Here is a 19,812-nt window from a genome sequence, read left to right on the forward strand (position 1 = left end):
CTCCATATGCCACTTTTGTCCTTGGTGTGTCTGTCAGCTCCTAATTCAAATGTCATCAGCCACCCCTGCTTCAGGGACACTACTACTAATGATGATAAGAATTCCAAATTTGTCCTTTTGAAATTCACTTGGTTGTCCTCTGGTCATTAGGGGCAGGGAGAAAGAATAAGAACTTAATTCTTCTTTCACTTCCCAGGGCAGTTCACTTGACTGTCAGTAGAAGGCTCTTGTTGGAATTCTTTATTTTGGAATAGTTTGCTTTACTCCATATGTAGGCCCAATCCCAATCCATTTCCATCTGATTTCATCCAGTGATCCAAGTACTTTACTCTTCCCAACTTGAATAAAGATCTGTTCACACCTAATTTTCAGTTCTGATTGATTCAATAGAGGTGTCTAGGATTTGTTCATATCTAGGTTAGGCTTTTGATTGGTTGATTAAATACAGATGTCTAGCTCTTCTGTAATTACTTTAATTGGGATGGGGAGTGTGAAAGCCTCTTCCCTGAAACATCCATACAGAACCTATCCCTGAAACATCCATACAGAACCTATCACTTGGTCTCTAGCTAGTTTTCTAAGAACCAAATAGAGAGCTTGGTATTTCTTTCAAAGGCCCTCTGATATTAGGTAGAGGGTATAAGGGAGCATCAATCCTGGGCCTGGGACTTATTCTTGAGGAGTATCAGGCTACTGGTTAAAAATTAGTTAACTGAAGAGCATGGTGAAAAACAATAACATTTTTCTATCCCCATGGTGGGGTGGCAGGTTAAAACCTCCCCTTCCACCTCTACACTTTATCAAGCTGAGAAGATATATGTTAGTGGTATTTTTTTTATTTTTTATTTTTTTTTTGTTAGTGGTATGTTAAGGGAGAGCCTGATTCAGACCAACAGCCTGTTCTGATCCATTGTTGTGAACAGGTCATTTAACAGTTAACAAAGGAAGTTTTGTCTAATAATAGCATAGAATGGATAGTAAGGACACTTCAGCACTTAGCTTGGCCTCTTCTCCATGTGGAAAAGTGTCTGGTCAGGATGTGGCAACTACTTCAGTCTTAGGCTATCCTCCAAGCCTAATGGGCCCAATCCCATGTCATGGAAATCTTATCAGATTTTCCTGAGGCTACCAAGCAACTTCATCAACCCAAGAGCAGATCAACTTGCCCGGATAGTTTTATCACCTTTCGGGAAAAGCTGGCCTAACCCATGATACTGCAGATGAGGGAACACTGGTAGATATTATTCCTATTATAGGGTACCAGTAAGACCTAAGAGGAGAGCAATTAGTCAACCAGTGGGATGCAAACCAAATTTTGAGTATTTTTGGCTGAACAGATAAGGAGAGATTGGTTAGGTAGGGGCAGTTGGAAGATTCAATGGATCAACAAGCATTTATTAATTCAAATCAATAAGCATTTATTAAATATGTGCTATGTGCCAGTCACTATCCTAGGTATATGGATATAAATACAAAAATGAAAGTCTCCTTGAGGAGTATATATTCTATGATAGGTAACAATATGTATACATATTAGTAGATACAAAGTACATGAAAAGTAAATACAAACTCAAGGGAGAGAGAGGAGGCATTAGTAACTGGAGGAAGAGGATGGGGAAGGGCTGGCTGTATGTAGCAGGTGACACGCGAAACAAGCTTTGAGGTAAGGGAGGGATTCTTAAGTTTTCATGAGAAGAGAGGCTGCATTCCAGGCATGGGACTCAGCCTTTGCAAAGGCCCTGGGACTAGAGATGAGAGAGAGAGAGAGAGAGAGAGAGAGAGAGAGAGAGAGAGAGAGAGAGAGAGAGAGAGAGAGAGAGAGAGAGAGAGACTTTGGCTGCACTGAAAAGTTCATACAGAGTAGTAATAAATGCTTAATAAACAAGGGGAGGTGGTTTGGAGCCAGGTTGTTAAGGGTTTTAAATGCTCAACAAAGTAGTTTGTGATCCTAAAAGTAAAAGGGAAGCACTGGAGCTTACCCAGCAGGAAAATGACATATTTAGACTCAAGTTTTCAGAATAGCACTTTGGCAGCTGTGTGGATGACCGGATGGGAGAGAATTGTGACAGGAAGACCAATTAGTGTTTCCTCCCCTTGGCGTCTTTCCTAGGAGATTATCTCTGATTTATACTCTTGTTTGTACATTGTTGTTTGCATGTTGTCTCCTCCTATTTAGAGAAGGCTAAAGTAGAACAGTGGCTAGAGTTCTGGATCTAGGAAGACTTGAGTTCAAATCTGTCCTCACATACTTATTCGCTGTGTGATCCTAGGCAAGTCACTCAATGTTTGTTTGCTGTGCATTTAGCACAGTGCCTAACAAGCAGTAGGTAGTTCATGTTTATGAATAAGCACTTATTCCATCCCACCTACTAGATTGTGAGCTCCTTGAGGGCAGAAACCATTTTTCACCCTCTTTGTATCCTAAGCACTTGGTTGGCATATAAATGCTTGTTGATTTGTTTTGACTAATTAGGATGATTAAAATAATATATTCACCTTCTGGGATGAACAAGCCTGAGGTAAGGAGTAAAAAGTTCAGAGTTTTTCTGAGCTGTGTGGTACAGGGCAGAAGGGACACAAGATTTTGAATCAGTTCCCTTTTCTGCCACTTAACTACCTTCAAAACCTTGGGAGAGTCATAAAATCTTTCTGGGCCCTCAGTTTCCTCACCAGTAAAATAAGGTATTTGGACTAAATGACCTGAGATTCCTTGCAATTCTAAATTTATAATATTATAGTCAGTAGAAAGGAGGAAAACCAGAGTGGAAGATTAAAATAATAGAAAGGGGAAAGCACAGCTCTGAGATGTACTACCTATGTTACCTTGGGCAAGTCATATAACCTCTTTGGGCCTGTTTCTTCATCTATAAAATGAAAGGGTTGGGCTGGATGACTTCTGAGGTCTGAATTCTGAATCTATAACTCTAGGAACTGTTGAAGAAGCAGGTCAATGAGGTAGAAGTATGAAGTAAAGGATGATTAAGAAGAGGCATAATCAAAGGGACAACTTGAAGTGGCAAGAAGGACTGGGTTTGGGTTGAGCAGGGCTGGCTGAGTCAAAGTAGAGATGAAAATCTAGAAGGGCAGGTAGAAAGAACTTTAGCCTATGGCTACACAGCTCCTGAAGATCCAGGAAAATTCTTTAAACCAAAGTCCTTGGCACTGTCAAACAGTTCAGCATCAAAAACTGAAAAGATTTTATTTTTCTCAATTACATGTAAGTTTTTTTCTTTAAACATTGGTCTTTAAAATTTTTGGTTCCAAATTCTTTCCTTCTCTCCCACCTCTCCTTGAGAAGGCAAGCAATTTGATACAGATTTTATATGTGGAGTCATGCAAAACATATTTACATATTAGTCATGTTGCAAGAGAAAAAAAAACCAGACCAAAAAAAGAAACCCACCTAAGAAATGTAAAGTAAAAAAAAAAAGTATGCTTTGATCTACATTCAGATCCTATCAGTTCTTTCTCTGGAGGTGGAGGTGGAGAGCATTTTTTACCATGAGTCTTTCAGAAATGTCTTAGATTATTGTATCGCTCAGAATAGCTAAATCATTCACAATCGATCATTGTATAATATTACTGTTACTGTGAACAAAGTTCTCCTGGTTCTGCTCACTTCACTTTGCATCAGGTTCATACAAAGTCTTCCTTAGTTTTTCTGAAACCATCCTGTTTGTCATTTCTTACAGCACAATGGTAGTCCATCACAATCATGTACCACAACTTGTTTAGCCATTTTCCAATTGATAGGCATCCCCTCAATTTCCAATTCTTTGCCACCACAAAAAGAGCTGCTATAAATGTTTTTGTATGTTTAAGTTTTTCTTTGATCTCTTTGGGATACAGACCTAGAAGTGGTATTTCTGGGTTAAAGGGTATGCACAGCTTTATAGCCCTTTGGGCATAATTCCAAATTGCTCTACAGAATAACTGAATCAGTTTACAACTCCACCAACAATGCATTAGTGTTCCAGTTTTTCCACATCCTCTCTAACATTTGCAATTTTCCTTTTTTTTGTCACATTAGCCAATTTGATAGGTGTGAGGTGGTACCTCAGAGTTGTTTTAATTTTCATTTCTCTAACTAATAGCGATGTAGAGTATTTTTTCATATGATTATAGACAGCTTTAATTTCTTCTTCTGAAAACTGACAACTTATAAATTGGGAAATGTCTCACATTCTTACGAATTTGATCCAGATCTTTATAGGTTTGAGAAAAGACGTCTTTACTGCAGAAACTTCTAGTAAAATTCCTTTTCCCTATTCTCCCCTACCAGTTTCCTGTTTTCCTTCTAATCTTGGCTGCATTGGTTTTGTTTGTGCAAAAACTTTTAAATTTAATGTAATCAAAATGATTCATTTTATATCCCATAATGCCTTCTACCTCTTGTTTGAACATAAATTCTTCCCTTCTCCATAGGTCTGACAGGTAAAATTTTCCAAGCTCCCTTATTTTGCCTATGATATCACCATTCATGTCTAAATGTTGCACGCATTTTGACCTTATCTTGGTGTACAATGTGAGATGTCCATCTATACTTTGTGTTTGTCAAACTGTTTTCCAGCAATTTCTGTCAAAGAATGAGTTCTTGACCCAAAAGGCTGCATATTTGGGTTTACCAAACACTAGATTACTACGGTATACTGTATTTACTACTATTGTGTACTGAATTTATTCTACTGATCCTCTACTTTATTTCTTAGCCAGTACCAGGTTATTTTGATGACTGTTGTTCAGTCATGTCTGACTCTTTGTGACCCCTTTTGGGGTTTTCTTGGCAAAGACACTGGAGGGGTTTGCCCTTTTGTTCTCTAGCTCATTTGACAGATGAGGAAACTGAAGCAAAGAGGGTAAAGTGATGTGCCCAGGGTCACAAAGCTAATAAGTGACTGAGGCCAGATTTGAACTCTGGTCATTCTGATTCCAGGTGTGGCATTTCCACTTTGCCATCTAGCTACCCCTTTTGATGATTACAGCTTTTTAACACAGTTTGCGATTGGGTAATGCTGACCACCTTCCTTCACTTAAAAAAAAAATTTCCTTGATATTCTTGACCTTTCATTCTTCCAGATGAATTGTTATTTTTTCTAGCTCTATAAAATAATTTTTTGATATTTTGATTGGTATGGCACCAAATAAGTACATTAACCTGGGTAGAATTGTCATTCTTCTTATATTTTCTGGGTCTACTAACATTTTTCCAAATTAGAGTAAAAAGTGTTTTGCAATTGTGTTTATATAGTTCCTGGGTTTGTCTTGCCAGGTAGATACCAAATATTTATATTGCCTGCAGTTATTTTAAATGGAATTTCTCTATCTTCCCACTGGACTTTGTTGGTAATATATAGAAATGCTGATTATTTATGTGGATTTATTTTATATCCTGCAACTTTGGTGAAGTTGTTTATTATTTTGACTAGTTTTTAACTTGATTCTCTAAGTATATCATCATATTGTATGCAAAGAATGGTAATTTTGTTTGCTCATTGCGTACTTAAATTCCTTCATTTTTCTTTTATTGCTATAGCTAGGATTTCTAGTACATTTTTGAATAAAAGTGGTGATAATGGGCATCCTTGCTTCACTCTTGATCTTTTTGGGAAGGCTTCTAGCTTACCTCCATTGTAGATAATACTAGCTGATAATTTTAGATAACTACTACTTATCATTTTAAGGAAAGCTCCATTTATTCCTGCGCTTTCTAGTGTTTTTAATGGGAATGACTTGTATTTTGTCAAAAGCTTCTTCTGCATCCACTGATACATTTTTGTTGTTTTTTCTTATCAATATGATCAATTATGCTAATGTTTTCCTGATATTGAACCAGTTCTACATTCCTGGTATCCCACCTGGTCATAATGTATGGTCTTCATGATATGATGCTGTAATCTCCTTGCTAGTGCTTTATTTAAAATGTTTGTATCAATATTCATTAGGGAAATTGGTCTATAGTTTTCTTTCTCTGTTTTTACTTTTCCTGGTTTTGGTATCAGCACCATATTTGTGTCATAAAAGGAATTGGGTAGGACTCCTTTGCCTATTTTTTCCAAATAGTTTATATAGTATTGGAAGTACTTGTTCTTTAAATTTTTTTGGGGGGGGTGTATGGGTATTCAAGAAAGAACATGCTTGGAGAGGTCGGCATATTTATTGGCATATAATTAGGCAAAATAGCTTCTAATAATTAATTTCATTTTCATTGGTGGTGACAGCACCCTTTTCCTTTTTGATATACCCTATTTGGTTTTCTTCTTTCTTTTTTAAAATCAAATTAACCAATGGTTTATCTACTTTATTGTTTTTCCCTCAGAAAACCAGCTCTTAGTCTTTTTTTTTTATTAGTTCAATTGTTTTCTTACTTTCAATTTTATTACTCTCTCCTTTTATTTTCAGGATTTCTAATTTGGTGTTTGGTTGGGGATTTAAATTTGCTGCTTTTCCAGTTTTTTTAAATTGCATGTCCAGTTCACTGATCTGCTCTCTTTTTTACTGAAGTAAGCATTTAGAGATATACAATTTCACATAAGTACTGCTTTGGCTCTATTCCATAAATTTTGATATGCTGTCTCATTGTTGTCATTCTCTTTAATGAAACTGTTGATTGTTTCCATAATTTGTTTTTTGACGTACTCATTCTTTAGGATTAGATTTAGTTTCCAATAATTTTTTCATCTGCTTCCACAGCCCTTTATTGAATGTAATTTTTATTGCATTATGATCTGAGAAGGATGTGTTTACTGTTTCTGCTTTTCTGCATTTGGTTGTGAGGTTTTTATGCCCAAATAAACAATTTTTGTCTAGGTGCCATGTACATCTGAGAAAAAGGTATACTCCTTTCTGTTCCCATTAAATTTTCTCCAGAGGTCTAGCATATCTAACTTTACAAGATTCTATTCATCTCCTTAAATTCTTTCTTGTTTATTTTATGGTAAGATTTTTCTAGTTCTGAGAAGGGAAAGTTGAGATCCCTCACTGGTATAGTTTTCCTATTTTCTCCTGTAACTCATTTAACTTTTCCTTTAAGAATTTGAATGCTATGCCATTTGGTACATACATATTTAGTATTAGTAATACCTCACTGTCTATGATATCACTTAGCAAAATGTAGTTTCCCTCCTTATCTTTTTAAATTAGGTCTATTTTTGCTTCTGCTTTGTCTGAGATTGCGATTGCTACCCCCACTTTTTCTTTAACCTCAGCTGAAGCAATATACATTCTGCTCCATCTGAGAAGAGTTATTAGCATCTGCTTTGCTGTTGTATCTAAGGACCCTGGGATTTTTTTCCATTTGACTCGAAAATGACACTTTCCATGTGTGTCTTCTCCCTCATTGGAATGTGAGCTCCCTTGAAAACAGGGGCAGTTTTACTTTTTATTTATATCCCCAGAGCTTAGCAGTGTGCTTTGCACATAATAAGTGTTTAATAAATGCTTCATTCATTCATTCATTCATTCATTCAAATTCTGGGGAATTGGAAGTAACAAGAAATATTAAAGCGTGGGTCCAGCTGAGCTAACCTGGCAGCCCTAGGGCTTTTCAGTACAAGGCCCTACAAGGTTGGGAGCAGAAGAGGGGTAGGGCATCGGTGGGTCAGGGCTGGGCACTAAAGTCAAGGAAAGAATGCCCATCCCCAGGGCTTGGGAAGGAGAGCTGAACTGGAAACGAAAAGAAAAGGCGGCGGCAGCTGGCAGAGGTATGAAGCTAGAAGGGCAAAGCATGAGCCATAAAATCTGTCCAAAGCCGGAATGCTCGACGTAGACTACACCTGGGAGTCCCGCCCACTATCCAATCCTGAAACTATAACTCATTTGATAGGCAGCTCTTCTCACCAGCCACCTCCTTAATCACTATAAACACTCCTTACTCTCTCCGGTCTAGCGTTCGGCCCCCCCCACCAAAGCCAATCAAAGGAATGGGCGGGGATGTCCCCCTCCGTCTGCGTCAGTTTAAAAAAAGGGGGGGGAAGAAACTGACACAGAGAAGACTAGAGAGAGAGACGCCAGAGACAGAGAGACATAGAGAGAGAGAGACAAACACACACAGACACACATAGAAAAAAGAACCTTTGGGTCTTTCTCGGGAGAGTGAAAAACACTTCCAGTTCTGTAGGCGGAGCGCCCGTGACCGACAGGCGTGTGCTGCCAATGAGCTGGCCCGGACGCTCCGCAGACCTGTCTCGGGAGCGGGCGGGGCTGGCACCGATCTCAGCCAATGACGGCGGGGCGGGCGGAGGTTTGGCTGCGGTGGGTAGGGTTAGTGTGAGAGGTGCGGCCGGGGGAGGTAATGATGATGGTGGTGGCGGAGGAGGATGGGGGGGGAGGGGGTGCTGGTGACTGAGCAGCAGCAGCAGTCGCCGCCGCAGCAGCTACTCCAGAGGGGGGCCTGGGGCGGGGGTGGGGGGTCCGACCATTGGGCGAGTCCCTCTGGGGAGAGGGTTGGGGGCTGAGGGGCGTTCTCCCACCCGGCCGGGGCGGCGTGGGGCTGCGAGACCCGGGGGCCGCCCGTTAGCGCTGGCTCGGCTTCGCCCGTTCCATGTGGCTCCGGCGGCGGGGATGGAGGACGCGGTGGCGGCGGCAACGGCGGCAGCAGCGGCAGCGGGAGCAGCAGCGACAGCAGCAGCAGCGGCGGCGAGCGAGGAGCGGCGCTGAGGAGGGAGCGGGGCCCGAGCCGGAGCTGGAGCCGGAGCCGGCAGCGCAGGCGCGGCGGGACCAGAGGTGTGAGGAGGGGCGGGACGTGCCCCTAGGGGTGACAGGGACGGCGGGCGGGCCCGGGGCCCGAGGCGGCTGGAGCGCCCGGAGCTGCCCGGCCCGGCCTGGCCCCCTTCCTGCCGCCGCCCCCTGGCCCCTTTCTGCCGCTGGAGGCGAAGGGAGTATCCGCTCCCCTCTGTTACGCTGTCACGCTGAGGCTGGGGGCGAGAGCCCGCGGTGGGCGCCGGGCCTGGGACCCTGCCCTCTCTCTGCTTTCTCCCTGCCTCGTCCCTCCCTTCCTTAATTTCGTCTAAGCCCGTATTCTGGGAGTGAGCCGGTGACACGATTAATTATTGCCCGGAAGACACAAAGAGTTCATTTTAAGCACCCTTCCTCCCCCTTCACTTTGGGGGGCGGCCGCCGAGGCCCGAACGCGAAGCGGCCTCTCCTGGGCTTCCCGACTCGGGCTTGCCCTTAGGGTGGTTTGGCCGCGACTTGGCTCTCTCGGGGTTGGGGTTGGCTCAGTGGTGTCGACGTGTAGATGTTGCTCAGTAACCCTCTGATACGACTGTATTCCTGTCTTCCATCGTTGGTATCTTTGGCTTTCAGCTAGGGCATATTTAAACAAAAACCATGAAGGACTAGGACGATGTCAGTTGCAAAATCATCTAATATTGAATACCTATTCTCCCCTCTCCCTTCCCTTATTTTCTTTCATTATTTTTTTTGTCTTTGTTTTGCTTTCCAGTCCTACAGATTACACATCATAGAGCCCATGAGGAGGAATGATGATGTCTCCATGAGGAAACCTCCTTCTCACTCATACAGTCATGTGTATCATGTTGCTGGCTGTGCCATTCATCTGAGGTGGGATTTACCCTGTGAAACAGGGAGAAGAATAATGGACCTTAAACATCGTTTCAAGTTGTAATTCACTTTTCAAAATACAGACTCAGAAAACAGGGCTTCCTAGCTTTGGATACCGTGCTCTGTTAAAGCTGCTGCATTGCTCTCTTAGAGGTGTTACTGTACACTGACTATCATCATGGCTTCAGTTTGGAAGAGACTGCAGCGTGTTGGAAAACATGCCTCAAAGTTCCAGTTTGTGGCCTCCTACCAGGAACTTATGGTTGAGTGCACTAAGAAGTGGTATGTAGTGCCTGATGGCTGGATGGTACAGCCGAGCAACTCCCTGTTCAGATAGCACTTTTGCCTTTCTGTGTCTAAGCAGCTGGGTGGGGTGCCAGTAAGTTCAGGAGTGTGCACTGATGCTGTCCCTGTGGTTTTTAATTATTGTGTTCCATGGTGCTTATAAGGTTTTTACTGTAGCATCATACTGTAGGTTTAGCAGATTTGGACCTTAAGGTTTTTAGCAGGACTGGGATAACTTCATTTTTATATCTTCAAAGGAAGACAGGATTTGCTAATGAAAAGTTAATGACTGTGCAAGGAAAAGTAGAATTTCTGTGGGATGGTGATAATCTTTTTTGTTCAGGGTAAATAGTCTTCCTTAAAGATGAGGTGTTCTTCCTTGTGTGAGTAGGGGAATATTGGAATTTATAACCTTAGAAATGGATTTGTTATTTGCTTAGGCAACTGTGTCATGTTTTAATTGCCCAATGGGACACATTTCTTGGCCAGACTGGAGGAAGCAATTAGCTGTGCACTAGTCCCTGATTTGCATCTTTCCTTTTCAGCAAAGTAAACTTCAGGACATACTTCTTATTGCCCAGAATACAACTAAATACATGTTACTATGTGGGAGAAAAAGTTAACTTTAAAACACAGTTCCCTTTGACTTTTCATTTATTACTCTGATTAAGCAGTTTTACTTTAAAAGAATTTATAGTTCACTAGGACTCTGATTTCTGTGTAGTATTCTTTTTTATAGCACATTATGAAACAAAGAAAATAACTCGTGCACTTTTGATATTTAGTATTTATAATGCTTGTATAGTTGGCACTTATTATAAATTATTTCTTGCATTATAAACACAATTACTTAAAGCTGTCCTTAACCCATTACCATGCTATTGTCCTTTTGAAAATTTTGTATTTAATATCTTAGACAGTATTATGCAATGTATTGCATAAAGAATATAGGAAGATAATAACATTTTTAGGTAATGGGTTAGTGTCATAACAATTTAATACAGTAAACATTCAGTTACCAGATGTTTCTATAATTCAGCTCAGCACTTGGAAAAATACTGAGAGCAGATAATCTTTAAAATATTTACATTTCTTAAGTGGAATTCTAACAAAAATATAAAGTGATTCTTCTTGAGTCACTGAATCTTTTTTTGTTGTTGTTGTTGGTTGCCAGTTTGCAGATAGCCTTGGGACAATTTTGTTGAATGGTATGTAAACTCATGAAGTTAGTTGGCAAGACCAGAGCCATCCTGCTTGAAAATATCACTGTACTTCAGTCTAGTAAAACGAATGCACTTGGAAGTATCTTTACTTTTTTCAGTCTAGTAAATTAGACCTCTAAGGTAGAATCAGGCCACATGACCCATATCTTTTGAGTTCGGCCTGTCACATATAGGACTAAAGAATCACAGTTGTAGTGTGTGAACATAAGAATTCTAAATGTCTCTTATCAAAATATGTTTTAAAAGCTTCTGGTATTAGTGTTGAATTAGAACAAATAGAAGGATAGTTTTAAACTCATTTTAAAAAGTAGAAAGTGTTTGTATTTGGTTTTCTTTGTCTTGTTTTGGTAGAGAGGGGACAGAGCTACATAAGGTATTTTTCTTTATTAATACTTTTCTTTATTAAAGAAATTTAATTCCTTGTTAGTTGATATTTTCAAGTGAAACCTTACTTATAAGAATAAGGGGAAAGGTATTAGGTATGCGTGTAAGAAATCCTTAATATTACATCTTCAGTATGTGTAATAGATTTTGCAAGGAATGAATTGATATAGTAGAGGAACAGTATAGTTCTTTGAAGGCATTTTAAGTCTTATTTGTTCTATCCAGGATAATCTTTGGAAGGTTTAGCAAAGTAGAATCTTGATCGAATTCTCATAGGATCATGGAATTTAGAGCTGAAAGGAACCTTAGAGATTATCTGGTCTAGCTCTCTTATTTTACAAATAAGGAAACTGAGGTCCAGAAAGATCAAGTAGTTGCCCAGTCATACAAGAGAAACTTTGCCTCCACATTATTTTGATTGTATACATATATGTTTTATGTAACATGTTTGCTTTAAGTAGAAGAGCACTAATCGAGAATCAGAAGTCTACTTTGATCAAATCCTTTTATATTGCCTCCATAGGGACCATACAAAAATTTGCCTATGCTAGAATTATATTGTAGCAAAACTGGGCAAGTGGATTTTTATTAGCTGGGACATAGAAGTCTTTTCATTATATAGAACTTTTTGTTGTAATAGTATTCAATCAATATTCTAGTTGTCACATGTGGTCATAGCATAATTGCAGATTAGGTCCTGACTCCCTTTCCCATTTCCTGTACTATGTGGTTCTTCTCTGTTCTGCATCCCAAAGACATGGTTTCTTCTTCTCAAGGGAACTTACAGGAGAAAATAAAATGGATTTAGAGGAACCATGACTTTTTAAAGAAAATTAAATAGCTGCTAATATAGCACAATGGATGATAAGAAAGAATGAATCAGTGAATCAAAAAAGTTATTTAATGCTCATTTTGTGCAAAGCACTGTGGATACTAACAGAAAAACAAACAATCCCTGCTTTCAGGGAGCTTGTGTTCTGATGGGGGAGGCACATAGGAGGTTTCAACTGCCTGAAATCCATGGTTCTTAGGGTCTAGCAGTGAAGCAGATGCCAATACATCTTTAACGCTTCTTCCATTGATAAAACCATATACATTTCTAATGTTGAACCATTTGGCAGTGCTAAGGACTTTTGTGATGAGAATTTTTCCATGTCTTCAGAAGCTATAGCTATAGGGAAAAAAAATAGACATTATAGGAAATGAAAGTAGATAATTGGGATCTAAACTGCAATTTCCTAAGACTAACGTGTCACCTAGAATTCTGTTCAAATTTTTGTTTTTATAACAAAAATTTCTCTGTAATGAAAAGATAGAGGTGTTGTAGGATTGTGGATCTAGAGCTGGAAGAGACCTCAGGGACCATAAGGTCTTCCCCCTTGTTTAATAACAACAATAATAATGGCTAACATTTATATAGTGTTTTCTATGTGCCAGACACTATGCTAAGTGCTTTATAATTATTTCATTTGATCCTCACAATAATCTTGGAAGGTAGGTACTATTATTATCTCCATTTTACAGATGAGGAAACTGAGGCAACCAGAGGTTAAATGACTTGCGCAGAGTCACCCAGCTAGTAAGTGTCTGAGGCTGGATTTGAACTCAGGTCTTTCTGACTGTAGGCCTAGAAATCTATCTACCGCATCACCTCCCTGCCCCCATTTTACAGATGAGGAAATTAAAGGCCAAGGGAGATTAAATAATTTAACCAGGGTCACACAAGTAAGTATACTGTCAGAATTTGAACCCAAGTCCTTTGATTCCAAAGTTAGTGCTCATTCCCCTGTATCAGAAGAAGACAGTAGGGAATGAATAGCTCAAAAGAACACATGGCAGGCAAAAAACTAATGCTGTTATAAGCTACATTAAAAGTGATGCATTGTGTTCCAGAGGTAAATGCTCTGCTATACTCATCTCTAGTTTGGCCTTATCCCGAGTATATTTGGTTAGAAGGACCTCAGAATTTAGAGAAGGCAGAGAAATTCTGGAATAGGTCCAGAAGTTGGTGATAAAGATGTTGAGAGCTCTGAAGAACCTGTCTTACAAGGATTGGTTATAGGAGCTGAACATGCCGAGCCAGGAGAAGAGAAGATGTAGGGGACACGTGACAGCTGTCCTATGGGAGAGGATTAAACTTGGTCGATTTGGCCCTGCAGGGCAGGACTAGATAAAGGGATGGGGAGTTTCAGAGAAGAAGATTTAGGCTTACATAGAATGGGCTATTTCAGAGACAGTGAGTTCCCTTTCGGTCCTTATAGTTGCTTGTTGAAGATTTTGTAGAAGGCAATCTTGGTTAGGCCTCTATTTTGGACTAAATGACCCACAAAGTCCTTTCTGACTCTTACATTCTATGATTTTATGAAGGTGAATGGAATAACTGGGGTGGTATAGAAAGTAAGAAAAGGTGGTTTGATGAAAAGAGAGAGGTAACCTATTAAAAAAAAAGGAAGAAGGAAGGAAATAAGCATTTATCAAGTGCCTACTGTGTGCCAGGCACTGTGATAATGAAGTGCTTTGCAAATATTATCTTATTTAATCCTCACAACAACCTTGATAGGGAGGTGCTATTATTGTCCCCATTTTACGGTTGAGGAAACTGAAAAAGATCAGGCAACATTCTTTTTGAGAGTGTGCTCTACAGTTTTTGGGAAGTGAGATGCTTTTAGGGGTGCTGTACAGTCTTAACTTCAAACTTCAGGATGTACAAACTTGCTGCCTATATTCTGAAATGAAAGCAACGCAGACAGCATATAGCATGGGATTCAGGAAGAGTTTAGGTATGTTAGCCGTGACCCACAGGAAGGTAGTAGGAGGTCAGTGTTTTTTCTTTCCTAAGGGGAAGGGGCATTTCAATGGGTAGGATGCTGTCACTAATACATTCTTGTCTAAGGACAACAGAATTTGAGCCAAGCAAGGAAAGTCAGGACGTGGCTGACAGAATAGGATGAAAGCAGAGTATTAGGAAAGCCAGCTTCTCTTGGATCTAGGATGTTAGTGAAACCAAGTGTACCTTTGCTCTGTTAGCTTCATCAAAGGATGTAGAGAGAGTGGGTTTATACTTTTATAAACTGCTGCATTCTCTGAAGCACAGAGTCTTGGCTTTTCCAGTGTGTAAACCCTAATCTCAGCTCTTGTGTTTTATCTTCCTGATTCTCTTTCATACTCTTTCCTCAACTCCAGCTACTTCTTGGTAAGGAAAAACTTCTTGAAGACTTTTTTCTTTTCAGTTCAGGTTCACATTTGCAACAGGTGTTAGCCATGGACAATTCTAGATTTGGTGTCTCAGGATGTTTGTTTTCTGAAAGTGTGAGACTTCTAGTTAACCAAAAAGAATGAAAGTAAGGTTTCATTGCCCACCCCTTTCTAGTAGATTTTTTTAAACATCTGTTCCTTGTCTCTTACTTTTCAAATGACTATGACCAAAAGAACTAGATCAGGTTAGGAGAATACAGAGGTTAGTAGGCTATGCCATCTTTGCTTTCACTACTGTCACCAGGTAAATCTCTTCCTTATTTAATTGTTAAGCATGTGGAATTAAGCCCTGATTTCCTGAAGATGGTAGGGAATAATAGGAGTTGTACATCAATTTCTCCAGTAAAATCTGTTCCTTCCCTACATCTGTTCTTATTTTCATTTGTAATTGTATTTTCTGGTTTCTGAGAAGTTTCTTCTGTACTAACCAACCTCTCCATAAATGTACAAGTGTTTAGAGATCCTATGACTGTAGGTCAGAAATGGTTAGACTGTTAGTAGTATGAATAGAAAGCAAATATACTTTAGATGAGGTTTTCATAGGATTATTTTAAGTTTCTGAATGACTTAAGTTACTTTTCTGTGGTTGTTCACCTTATGTAGCTAAAGCAGAATTTCTGTTCCTTATGATGATTTTAGGACTGAAAGAAAATTTCAAAGAATTGTACTATAAGCTTGTCCTAGAAAGATATATAATTATTTTTTTCCTAAAGTTCTTTTGTTATTTAAAAATTCTTTATAATTTAGCTTTCTTCTCCATACCAAAAAAAAAGGCTATTTGTAACTTGAGAGAAGAATTTTTTTCTATGTAACAGTCAACCGGTCTTTCTTGAGCACCTAAGGTGTGCAAAGCACTGTGTCTAGGATTATGCAGAGAAATGTAAGTCATAGTTCTTGACCTTTAAAAGCTTGTGTTTAGTTGGGGAGATAGAAACACATAAAAAGTTAAGTAACTGAAGATGTCACCAGTAAGTAAATAGTTCAAGACAAGGCAACAACTGTTCCAAAGCCATACATGATTAATTTACCAGCCTTTAAGGGAGGGACTATACCTGTGAGTTCACTGATGTAGGAACTCCTGGATAAAGAAACCATAACAGTGCAGGTTAGTGCCTTTTCTGCAGTTTATAGCCTTAGTTACCTAGTTGCTGAGAGTGCTTTACCCAGGGTCACACAACCAGTATTTATCATAAATTGGACTTGAACCAGGGTCTTCCTGGTTCCCAGCATTAGCTCTGTGTCCACCATGAGTGCTCTAGGAGTTTGGAGGAAAGTGTGGTCAGCAACACTGCAATGTTCAGGGAAAGCTTTGTTAAAGGAGTGGAATTTGGATAGGCTCAGAAATGAGTGGGCATTTAAAATGAATGCAAACTGTGTTGGAGATAGGAAGAAAGAAATCATGAAGGTGGGGAAGTGACCAATTAACAAATATTTATTAAATGCCTATTGTGTTCCAGTCCCTGTGCTAGGCACTGAGGATAAAATATAAAAATAAAACAGTCCTTGCCTGGCTGGAAAATTAAGTTATGGAGTTCCTTTGGTTAAAATTCTTGGACTTAATTTGTTAGGCTTGGAACCCTATTTTTTTTTTTGGGGGGGCCGGTAGTTAGGGATGTGGGGGAAGAATTACTTTTTCTTTCTCCCAAACCTTGAACTCACAGAATAGAAGATAGTAGCCAACCATGGAATCATGAGAGAAGGTAACTACTTGTAAACTATAAGGAAGGAGATTTTTGGCAGCTATCAGATGTGTCCTGTCAGCTATGCAGTGAAATGGCAGCAGGTACCAAGAGTCATTATGTGAAAGCATGGATTCATCGTTACCAGCTCTTTGGGGACCTGAGCTATAGGCAGTGCGGAGCCATCAGAGATGTGACACAATCCTAGTGGTGATTTCAGAATCAGAGTATTATGGACTTAGACATAAAAGGGACGTCCGAGGTCATATAGTCCATCTCAGTCATTTTGCAGATGAGGAATCTGAGGCCTGAAGAGGTGAAATGATTTGCCCGAGGTCACACAGTGTCACAGCTGGCATTTGAATCCCTGACAGTGGTTTGGAGGATGGGACATCTGAAAGTCAGAGAGGCCAAAAGGTGGCTTTTATAGTAGTACAGTCAGGAAGTAAGGGGAACCAGATTTAGGGTAGTGGCAGAGGGAATGGAAAGGAAGGGGGGTAGACATGAGAAGCATGAAGGAAAAATTGATAGGAATTGTTGAAAAAATAAAAGGAGTAGGGAAAAGGGAAATGGAGAAGGAAGACTCAAAGACTCCAAGGTTGCAAGCTTGGGTGACTCAGTGAATTATAGTGCCCTTAACAGAAGTAGAAAATCCGGGAAGAGGAGCTGGTTGTTGTTGTTGTGTTTTGGTGAGGAAAAGTGAGCTTGCTTTTAGATATGTTGAGTTTGAGGAAGTGGCAAAAACATTTTTTTCCAGGTACCTTTGAGAGGAGAGTTCAGGGCTGGAGGTGGTTTTAGGAAGCAGCTTATATAGGGCAAAGAGCCCTGGATTTGGAGTTAGAGGACCTATGTTTGAATCCTAGCCCTTTTACATGTGATCTTTGTCATCTTGGACAAGTCTTAACATTTGGAAAATGAACTTACTGGGTTAGATTATCTCTTGGGTCCTTTCCAACTCTAAATTGGGAATTGATTGGAATGGTCTACATAGTGGTGATAGTAAAAACTGGCAGAAGTTCAAATTTCCTAGAAGTAAGGAAAGAAGAAGAAAGTTAAAGAAATGAAAGAATGAACATTCAGGAGCATCAGGGTTTTGGGGGTATGATGTGGCAAAGGGCAGAAGAAAATGAGATAAGGAGTGATTAAGAGGAGGAATGTGAGAATAATGAATATATCAAGGAAAACAAGGGAGGATTTTCAAGAATAAGTGGATGGTGGAATATCACATATAGTGCATGGAGAATGAGGGCTAAAAAAAAAAGATTACTGTATTTTTTGTTTTTGGCTAGGCAATGGAGTTAAGTGACTTGCCCAGGGTCACACAGCTAGTAAGTGTTATGTGTCTGAGGCCGGATTTGAACTCAGGTCCTCCTGAATTCAGGGCTGGTGCTGTATCCACTGCGCCACCTAGCTGCCCCCAAGATTACTGTATTGTTAAGAAATTATTGTGATCTTTCAACAGTCTACTCTTCCAAAGTACCTGTTTTTACTCTTCAGAAATGAATTTTTGAGGATTTTTTTAGACAAGTGGAATAAAAGAGTTATATACATTTGGAGCTGGAAAGGATTTTAAAGATCCTGGTGCTTTACACCCTAATTTTGCAGATGAAGAAATTTAGACCTAGAGAAGGGAAGTAACTTACTCGAGGTTATGTGATGGATGGAACAGAACTAGAATTGGCATATAACTGTACAACTCATACTCCCAAGAAAATCTGCTCTATAACGTGGCCAACAAATGGTCATTTAGCCTTTGTTCAAAGACTTCCAGTGAGGGAGAAGCTATTTATTCATTCATTCATTCATTCATTTATTTTCGGCAAACATGTATTAAGTACCTACTTATGTCAGGTATGACTGTATGTCAGGCCCTGTGCTAGGTACTGACTATACAAAATAAAAGACAGTCTTTTCCTTCAAGGAACTTATATTCTTTGGGAGGAGTAAGAGCATGTACACAGAACAGATATATAAATACAAAATGAAATAGTGAATACAAGGTAATTTCTGGGTAGAGGGCACTAGAAACTGTGGCAAGGGCAGGAATTAGATTAAAATTAGGTTTTTGTGGTAGGTAGCACTTGAACTAAGCCTTGAAAGAATCTCGAGATTCTATGAAGTGTACTTTCCAGGAATGAGAGAAAATTGTGGGAAAAACACAGATGTCGGAGATGGAATGTCATCTATAGTGTGTTAGTAGCAAATAGTCCGATTTCATTAGACTACATAGTGTGTGAAGGAGAACAATATTAAATAAACTAAGAGAGGTAGGCTCTTAGAGCTAGATGTGAAGCCTACTAAAAGGCTTTAAATGTCAAACAGGTGTTTGCATTTATCATTCTGGAGGCAAGAGGGAGCCACTGAAGCTTCTTGAGCAGGAGTCTGACGTGTGCTTTCAGAATATTAGTTTGAAGCTGTATGGAAGATAGAGTGGAGAGGGATGCAAAACTGGATAAACGGAGACCAATTAAAAGCCTCTTTCTTGCAGTAGTAGGCAAGAGGTAATGAAGGCCTGAACTGGGGTGGTGGGCATGTGACTGGAGAGAAGGGAAAGAGAGGCACTGAAGGGAGATTCAGTTTATTAATAATTAGATATAGAAGATGAGGCAACATGAAGAGCTGAGAATGATGCCAAGATTGCCAACCTATTTGACTAGAAAGATGGGGAAGTTTGGAAAAAGGGAAGGTTTTGAGTTCTGTTGAATTAGAGATGCATGTGGAACATCCAGTTGAAAATGCCCAGTAGGCATCATTTTTGAAAGCAGCCCATTCCACTTTTGGATAGCTTTAATGTTTAGGAAATTTTTCAAAGTATCAAGTCTAAATTTGCCCCTTGGCACTTTCTACTCATTGCTTGTAGTTCTGGGCTCTGGGGCCAAGCAAAATAATCTAATACTTCCTCTGGCAGCCCTCCAAATACTTGGAAACACCTATCATGCTCCCCCAATTTAACTTCATTTAGTTCAGTAAGCAGTTATTAAATGCCTACTATGTTCCAGTCACTGTACTTCTTAAAGATAGACATTGCCAGTTCCTTCAACTGATCTTCATATGGAATGATCTAGAGGTCTTTTACCATCTGTATTATCTTCCCTACTTCCTCCCCTGCCCCCTCTAACTTTTTAGTTAATGTACTTCTTAAAATGTGCACAGTGGTGAGCTTAGCACTCTAGATATAGTCTGACCAGAGCCAGAATGAAGTTAGACCTAGACTCCTGTGTGTCACTTAATATAGTCCAAGATTTCATCAGCTTTTTTGGTTGCCGTGTCACACTGTTGACTCCTATTGAGCTTGCAGTCTGCTCAAACCCTCAGCCCTTTTTTCAAGTGAACTGTTATTTAACCAAGCATTTCCCGTTTTATGGTTGTGAAACTGATTTTTTGAACCCAAGTTTAAGATTTTACATTTATCACCCTCAAATCTT

At 39.7% G+C, this 19,812-nt stretch overlaps 1 protein-coding gene across 12 annotated transcripts in view; it reads left to right on the plus strand.

The window, feature by feature from the left end:
• The first annotated feature begins 8,630 nt into the window (after positions 1–8,630).
• Positions 8,631–19,812, plus strand: part of EHBP1 (EH domain binding protein 1) — a 384,193-nt gene continuing 373,011 nt past the window's right edge. For 11 of the 12 annotated variants that reach the window (XM_020985470.2, XM_078149539.1, XM_020985475.2 and 8 more), the window contains exons 1-2: positions 8,631–8,721; positions 9,443–9,843. In XM_020985470.2, the coding sequence (XP_020841129.1) occupies positions 9,740–9,843 (104 nt within the window). In that variant the 5' untranslated portion in view covers positions 8,631–8,721; positions 9,443–9,739. Of the gene's footprint in view, positions 8,722–8,783; positions 8,932–9,442; positions 9,844–19,812 lie in introns of those variants that run through there. The other variant, XM_020985471.2, reaches the window with a different exon arrangement.

This window comes from Phascolarctos cinereus, unplaced genomic scaffold, assembly GCF_003287225.1.
Source record: "Phascolarctos cinereus isolate Bilbo 61053 unplaced genomic scaffold, phaCin_HiC Scaffold_2;HRSCAF=192, whole genome shotgun sequence".
In the NCBI taxonomy this organism is placed as follows: domain Eukaryota; kingdom Metazoa; phylum Chordata; class Mammalia; order Diprotodontia; family Phascolarctidae; genus Phascolarctos; species Phascolarctos cinereus.